Source organism: Cibotium barometz, chromosome 2 (genome assembly GCF_041138505.1).
Source record: "Cibotium barometz isolate CiBa-2024 chromosome 2, ASM4113850v1, whole genome shotgun sequence".
Lineage (NCBI taxonomy): Eukaryota > Viridiplantae > Streptophyta > Polypodiopsida > Cyatheales > Cibotiaceae > Cibotium > Cibotium barometz.
The window spans coordinates 1411454-1419511 of NC_141047.1; the positions used below are offsets into that span (position 1 = coordinate 1411454).

Below are 8058 nucleotides of genomic sequence, written 5' to 3' on the forward strand. Positions count from 1 at the left end.
ACGTCTTCAAAAGACCCAAAGGGTGTATGAGACCAGAATGATGTATACATAGTCTCCTGTAATCCATGTGTGTATAGCCCCAGTAAATCCTATCGGATCACCTAGTTCCTGTCCTCATGTGTAAGCCTAATGTATGGGGAATCTTGATCATATTGAAATGGAGGGAGCCGGTCCATCTGTAGTCCATGTGCCTCAAAACCAAGTGAGTACTGTGCCATACTAGGAAGAATACTCTCCTCTGGCTGCTATTTGCTGTGATGACTGTAGTGCAAGTCGAAGGAGTGGAAGTGGATCTATCTCCCTTATGCTCTTTATATAAGTGACTATCTGGAACAAGGCCTCCATCAACATAGAAGCCGCAACAAACTCTGCTTGGATGATCAGATGGGATTTGAAGACGCTCTATACGCTGCCGATTTGCCGGGGATAAATCTAGTGCCCTGTAGTCTTTCCCAAAATCTGCCCTAAATACAGTTGAAAACCAAGGTTAGTTCTAAACCAAATCATGAGGTAGCAAGTTAGCTCACCTCCGAACCGCAAGTGGCATCCACCGATCTCCCCCGAGCCAAGGCTAGCGAGCCAAGGCTAGGCTCGTATCTAACTCTGGCGTCCCACACCATAGAAGCTTGCCCGTAGACCTTCTACACGCCAACCTATGTTCTCGCCATGTGCGTGGCCTGAGCATTGAGCATATCTGCTCTCTTGGTCCAAGCTAGACCTCTAGTGGTGCATCCGCACAACTATATCTCATAATAACCCAAGTTCTCACTTACATAGTGAAAATTATGCCATAAATAGCTAACTTGTTTTATCAATCCAAGAACCCTAGCCAAGTATTTGCCTGCTAATCCTAATCACAGGGGCCCCTAACTTTGTTGGATTAGTCTCCTAATCCATAGATTAGTGTCCAGGTACATAACATTCTTCCCCTTTTCAAACATTTACTGTTAAATGAAATTAGGGAAACGCTTACTCAAACTAGATGTCGAGTCCCAAGTCGAGTCCTCCTCTGCCCTTATCTTTCCACTTAACCTTATATTCAAGGATCTACTTGTTATTAAGTTGTCTTTCCTTGAAATCTATAATCCTCTCGGGTTCATGTGGAACATAGGATAAGTCCTCAACCTCAACAAGCTCCTAGGGGGTAACAAGGTTATCCTCATCTTCCAGCATCTCTTTCAGTCGAGTGACATGAAAGATAGGATGAACATTCACGTTTGGAGGCAACTCTAGTCTACAAGCAACCTCACCAACCTTTTTCAAGCTCCTGTAAGGTCCACACCTTTCCTGTATGTAATGTCTCTGAACTCTTGTGGGCACTCTCAAATAAACTAGCATTCCCTCCGTGAACGCTGGCTATCAGCATAAAACGGTGCACGATGTTATGCACTTCTGATAGCCTCTCGTGCACTCACTAGCAATTACATCATACCTGCTAAGAAATCTCTAGCCACATCAATCTGAATACCCTTAAGTCCAACTGTTATTGGAGATCTAAGGGTGGCAAGCAATCCATACGAAGCCCCTATATAGAGGAACCATCTAGAAACCCTAGCATACCACACCCTGTCATGTCCCTGCTCTGCAAGTCGCTGAGATGACTCCAATGCAATCCTTGGGAGTCATTGGCGGTCTAGTGTGTAGATGTGGTGTATGAATGTCACTGTAGAGGAAAAGTCATCTACTACCAAGGGTACTGCTCTGAACTCTGCCAACGCAATGGGGTGTGGTATGGAGGGTTTACTCTGAATCATTCGGAACAGTGTGATAACCTAGAGCTGCTCAATCCTCATCCAGTCCTCGGCTGCCCCCAAAAAGGAGTGCAATTCATCACCGCTGGAGTTTTCAAGGTATCAAAAGCCACCCCTTAGTGCTGGGTTCCTGCAAGTGTGCATGGAAACACCGTCTCTCAAGGAGGGACAACCAAGCTTGTGCATGGTAAAGATCGGGCCAGTAAAGGGAACCCCCAAGTATACATAAGATGATGGTGTCCTCTGCATATGTGAAATGGTGTCTGGACATAACTCAATGGGAGGTGTTAAAAAGTATGACCTTGGTCTGTCAAGCCTCCAAGCAATCAAACAAACTCATGCTGCCTCATGTAATCCCTCAAAGCTTTCATAGCTTACATGCAACCCAAAAACAAGCTTTTTCATGCCTGAAGACAGCAAAACTTCTTACAAAAACAGCAACCTGGCATGGCATGAGTTTGAATAGCCACTCAACATTATATACCAGTTGGGTGCCCTAGATATGAACAAATCCTTCTCTTCTGCTTGTTAATTGGTCCCTCATGGGTACACATCAATAGGCCCTCTAGCCGGCTTGGCTAGACCTGCGAACCAAGCCTTTGTTCAGTTGATTGCCTTAGACAGGACTCACACTTGGTGCTTGCAAGCGTCGATGCATGCTCTCATGCCACCATGGTACCTCCTGTCCTTCGGACAGCTTGTTCTTCAGCCATTAGCTCTCCAGGGTCGCACCCCCTTAATTGAGATTCATTATCCGAGATGATAAACTCTTGGTAATGTTGCCTTAACTGTGACTAACTTCCCATGTAGCATCGGGGACAAGGGATGACCTCTCAAAGAGTTCGATTTCTCAGTCGCTTCTCTCTTCTATCAAGTATCCTATCAAGTCTGTGATCAGCTTGATAATGCTCCTGCAAAGCAATCAATCCATCAGCTAAATTATCTCCCTCATGAAGACATCGTTTCAACTTACGAACATGAAGCAGTTGGTGGACATGACATTGTCGTGGTTATTCGAGCTTGTATGCTGCATCTCCAATTCGTTTTAATATCGTTCACAGTCCACAATATCTTGGTGCTAACTTGGCAAAACACAGTTTTTGATTGAGGGTACAAGTAGAAATACTTTCTCCCCCCCTTAAAAAAAAAGGAACCTGCGTTTGTGATTAGCAAATGTAATAATAATCAGCATAGTGGTTCTATCTGTGGCGGAATAGATGTGCACACAAGCACTATCCAACATTTACTGCATCGTGGAAAGAAACTCCACAACGTTAGGTGTTTTCTGAGGTAATCCTAGGGCCTATGGTACGAGGTGAAACTTGATGTACACCATAATTCAATTCAAACGGTGAGATGTTTGTAGAGGAATGTTTACACGAGTTGTACGTAAACTTCTATAAAGGTAAACACTTTTCCCATTCTGTTTGCTTTTCACTAACATATGCTCAAGAATTTGATTGATCCTTTCAATCTGCCTATGCATTTCAAGGTGATCACTACTGCTACATTTAAGATCTGTTCTAAATTTCAAGTTTACGGAATACATGTTACCAAAAATTTCCTATAAAACATGGATCTTCATTATGTATAAACAAGTCCGGAGTTTAAAGAAGCAATTTGTTGTAATTATGACAAGCTGAGGTACGAACTTGTACTTCTCCATGAATTTTGACATTCTCTTGGCTTCCTTCTTCGTTTGTTGAAGACCTTCGGAGAGCTTCTTGTTCTGTTTTGCCCATGTGGCCTTGCAGGCTTCCTCCTCCACCATGGCTATGGGCTCCCTTGGTGCATGGAGGGAATTCTTGAGATTAGAGAGAGAGAGAGAGAGAGAGAGAGAGAGAGAGTTTAGGAATGACTTTTTTCGCAGAACTCTATTGGGCAAGAATGCCATCTTGCGATTGAAACAAGTGGTCATGGGGCTTTGAAGGAAAACCATTGGCTTGATGATGGAGCTTATCTAATGGTGAGTATCTGTAGAGTGGAGGGAGGTGTTTCTTTAAGAGGCTTCAGTACCAGTTATTCACCCACTTTCTCAATGTTGAACATGTATGTACAAGCCCATAAATATTTCATGTCCATAACTTCTTGTATACTGGAGTTTCCTTTTACATCGTATTGCATGTTTTGTAGGTGAAGTTATTGGTCAAGCTAGCTGCAGCAAAGGCAGCGGGTGAAGGCGTTGGCAGTAAAGTGCTCACTGATTTGATTCAAGAACTTGAAGAAGCAGAGGTTGCTCTAGAGTTGAGATTCAAGATTGATCAAAATCATCCAGACCTTGGTGGTGGGTAAGTGCAAGCTGATCCATGAGGAAGAACATGTATTTGAAAATTGATGGTATTGATTTTGCTTTGTAAAACAACAGCCTATAGAATGAAGTTAATTTAATGTCTATGAATCTCAGGCTTGTAACAGTCTTTAAATAGCAGAGTGTTTCTTTAATCAATGCTTTTCTTTGGCATGCCATTTAAAGTACACAGCAACCGTGCATGCTTTCTGTTCGCTCAGGGATGTTTTTTCCTCTCTCTTTCTCTATCCTTCCTCCAAGCATGCACAATAGATGTGCTCATTTCATTGGTTTCTCCCATTTCATGAATCTGTGTGAAGTGTTTGTAAGACAAGCAGAAGGGTTCAGGTATGATTTATGTCATTTGTTGAGTTCAGACATTTTAGAGAGTATGGAGAAAAGGTGCTGAAGCATCTGGAAACTGTGGGAGAATCAGATCCAAATCTAAAGAAGGCGCCCGTTAATTATGAGGGGGTAGGGGCATCTTTTGAAGCATTCCTGGATCACAAGTTCGTGTGTTTTCTACTCCCATTGAGGCTAATCTTTTTGAAGTGTGATATGTTCTAATTGCAGGTGAGAGTGTCTGGTTATGGAGGCTGGTTCTTGTTAAGACTCTCTCTTCATGATCCTGTTCTTCCCTTGAATATCGAGGTATTTTTTTTTGTTTTCTGTAATGCTAGATCTTTCCTGTTTTTTAATTTTTAGTGCAATTTATTTCCAACACTTATAGGATGAGATTGAATGTCTTTCTCCTCCTCCAACATGGAACACACTTCTAGTGAAGCAGAGCACAGACCCCCAAATCAACATTCAATTCCACCATCTTTATCCGTTACCCCATGAGGTGTGAAGATTTGCCCCTGCAGCCATCCCTGTGGCTGTTAGAAATCATGAGCCTTGGTCCAGTAGGATACATCTCATCATGGAAGGCTGGTAAACCATCCAAGTGATACAAAGTCTCTTGAGTGAGAATAGTGTTATCTGCATCAGGTCCATGAGAAGATGGCTGCTGGATGTATCAAAAAGTAAAAAATTAGGCTTTTTATGTGGCCTTCATGAAATATTGCCCAACAATAGCAGCCCTCCTGCTGGATGTATCAAAAAGTAAAAAATTAGGCTTTTTATGTGGCCTTCATGAAATATTGCCCAACAATAGCAGCCCTCCATCCCAGCAAGGGATACAAATCTTTTACTAAGCCAATCATCCATAGCCCATCACACATTGAATTGAGGAGCAGAAAAGAGCACTCTTAAATGAACATGTGAATTCATGCATCCCCATGTATACGTCAAGGTGTGTCTCTCCATAATGTTCATGGATGTGTGGAAAAATGACAACTAAGTTTTCAGTGTAAGGTTCTTGATCACAAGTAGAGTGTCTTCACATGGACAACACAACAATAACCATGAGCTTGGCCGATAGAGCACCTGCCTTGCCTATCTGAGCAATGTAATCCAATACCTCATCTAGGTGTAAATCAAAGAGTGTACTTGGTAGTGGACACCATTGTTTCACCCTTGTAATGAACCTGACCCAATTGCAGCCCAAATCTTCTCCTCAGAAGCATGAAGCCTTTGAAGGCAGTAAAATAGTCTTCAACATGGTACTACATCAGAGGCCAATCCAGGAGTTTACAAAACAGCAGGAGACTTTCTCAGACCTAGAGTGTGCCTCCTCAATGATGGCGAGTGTATGACAAGCCTCGAATAGCTCCAACCGAAACCAGCCTGTCTTTTAGCTCTTGTACTGTTTGCTCTAATACTGACATGTATATTTCAGCCATGTCATGAGAGAATTGATCAAGATCACGACGGTCCTGTGGTTTTGAGTTTGTTGGGTCCCGAGCTTTGTGAATTGGATTGAAGTGCATAACATCACCCGCTCCAAATGTAACAGTCTGTGATGGGAATGTGGGCTCTGTTCCAATTTAATCTAATCCAGTACTCATTTATGATTTATTACTATAAAGTAAATTAGTATTTATCCCTCAGCTTGCCGTCGTTCTGGATGAAGACTGTCTGGGTTTCTATGTTTACCTGCTTGGTATGATCAGACCACAGTACTCGTATATCATAAAGTAAATTAGTCATTTCTCCTCAGCTTGAGCTCCTTTTGCTTGAAGGGTCAGTCTGGGTTTCTATGTTTGGCTGCTTGGTATGATCAGACCTGTTTTTGGTGGGAAGCCTACTGCTGCTGTCCAAAACTAGTCATCCTACCTGAGTCGCACACTCTTGTACAGGAATCCTGTGTCTACATACCTTGTTGAAGGAAATCTGTTTCTGTGCACTAAAGTGTCGTATTGGACTTGCATGAGTTTTTTGTTTTTGCAAATCACATCTTTCGTAGATAAGGAAATGATTAAAGTTTTTTTGGATTCTGGAATGAGAAACGGACCATATCCATTTGATGAACTTCAGCGTGTTGACAAAGGGACAACCTGGATACCTGTTTGTGAGTTGACCTTTTTCTTTATCAAGCATGGCTGTGTCTGAACACATTCCTATCCAGTCTTATGTCTTGTTAGAAACCTTTCCTTCTTATACAGGATGTACAGAAACATGGTTCATTTTAGATTTGAAATGCTGCCACTTCAAAGTTTATGACTGCTACGTTTATGAAGTTTCTTTTAAAAAAAACTCCTTTTTCAAGTTGATTACACATCAAGACGGGTTTTGTGAAAAAAAATTCCATGTTTATTTGTTGACTCCTATCCTTGACCCTTAATATATCATGTTGTACACCTTTAAGGTGTCTCCATGGGATCAAAATGTTATAAATTCCTTCCAAACGAGTTCTGGCATGGTTTTTTGTCAGGCACCATCGCCAGAAGCTGCTGCAAAGATTGGGAGTCTTGTATTGTCAACTGTAAAGGATTTCAAAGCGTTGGATGTAAAGCCCTTGGAGAAGTATCTTGAAAGTGCAAAAGAATTTTGAACTAGGCAATATTAGTTTTGGTAGAGTTCAAAAATGGGGAATACATATTGATAGCTCGGACACATCAAAGAAAGGAGTCGTTGGGGGGTGCAGTTCACACTTCATGTGCAAGCCTTAAGCTTTCAAGGCTTAAGGGTCCTTTTTATCGTTTAATAAATCTCAGAGTACGCGCAGATCTGTAAAGCAACAGGCCAGGACAATAGGAATAAACCTCCAGGATCTAGAAACATGTGGATCTTAAAGAGAGGTTTGGGAGCAGTCTGCAGTATATATAGAGTTGTAGATCAGGAGAAGCAGAAGCAGGTACTAAACATACAGTGGTTATTTAAGTGATTGTTGTTTCAAATATGCTGAACAACATTGCTCTGAAAGCAGTGGACTCATCTTGAAATTTGTGTGTTTTTCCCGAGTGAGTGAGTTTTGTGTTAAGTCCATGGAGAGAGCTGTTTTGTCAACGTCTGACCTCTGAAATGGAATTCTCCTCTGTGGCTGTCATTGGAAGATATGTTTTGGCACTAACCTTCACAGTATGTTGTGATGCTACTATATCCAATAAAATATAGAACTAAACATCCATGACACCTTTGTATCATGCACATGATCAAAAAACAGATACAGGAATTGCCAAGTATTAGTAGGCACTGTTGTATCCTGTAGTGCTGAGCGTGCTAATTAATCACCAAAATAGTGTTTTTGTCAGCATGTAAAAGATTTTTCTACCGGATGCCTCACAAAGGATGAATTAAACTTTTTAGGAGTCTCTCTCTCTCTCTCTCTCTCTCTCTCTCTATATATATATATATATATATATATATATACATATGTGTGTGTGTGTGTGTGTGTGTGTGTGTGTAAATATATATATATATATGTGTGTGTGTGTGTGTGTGTGTGTGTGTGTGTGTGTGTATATATACATTTATATATATAATATGTATATATGTGTGTGTGTGTGTGTGTGTGTGTGTATATATGTATACATATTATATATAATATGTATACATATATACACACACACACACACACACACACACATATATACATATTATATATATAAATGTATATATATAATATGTATACATATA

At 41.2% G+C, this 8058-nt stretch overlaps 1 protein-coding gene across 4 annotated transcripts in view; it reads left to right on the forward strand.

The window, feature by feature from the left end:
- LOC147640541 (phosphoglucosamine mutase family protein) overlaps positions 1-7364 on the forward strand; it is a 58407-nt gene extending 51043 nt beyond the window's left edge. For 2 of the 4 annotated variants that reach the window (XM_086812779.1, XM_086812796.1), the window contains 5 exons: positions 3622-3717; positions 3885-4039; positions 4416-4512; positions 4612-4689; positions 6854-7364. In XM_086812779.1, the coding sequence (XP_086668905.1) occupies positions 3622-3717; positions 3885-4039; positions 4416-4512; positions 4612-4689; positions 6854-6973 (546 nt within the window). In that variant the 3' untranslated portion in view covers positions 6974-7364. Of the gene's footprint in view, positions 1-3621; positions 3718-3884; positions 4040-4415; positions 4513-4611; positions 4690-5582; positions 5966-6853 lie in introns of those variants that run through there. The other 2 variants (XM_086812773.1, XM_086812788.1) reach the window with 1 other exon arrangement.
- The last annotated feature ends 694 nt before the right edge of the window (positions 7365-8058 follow it).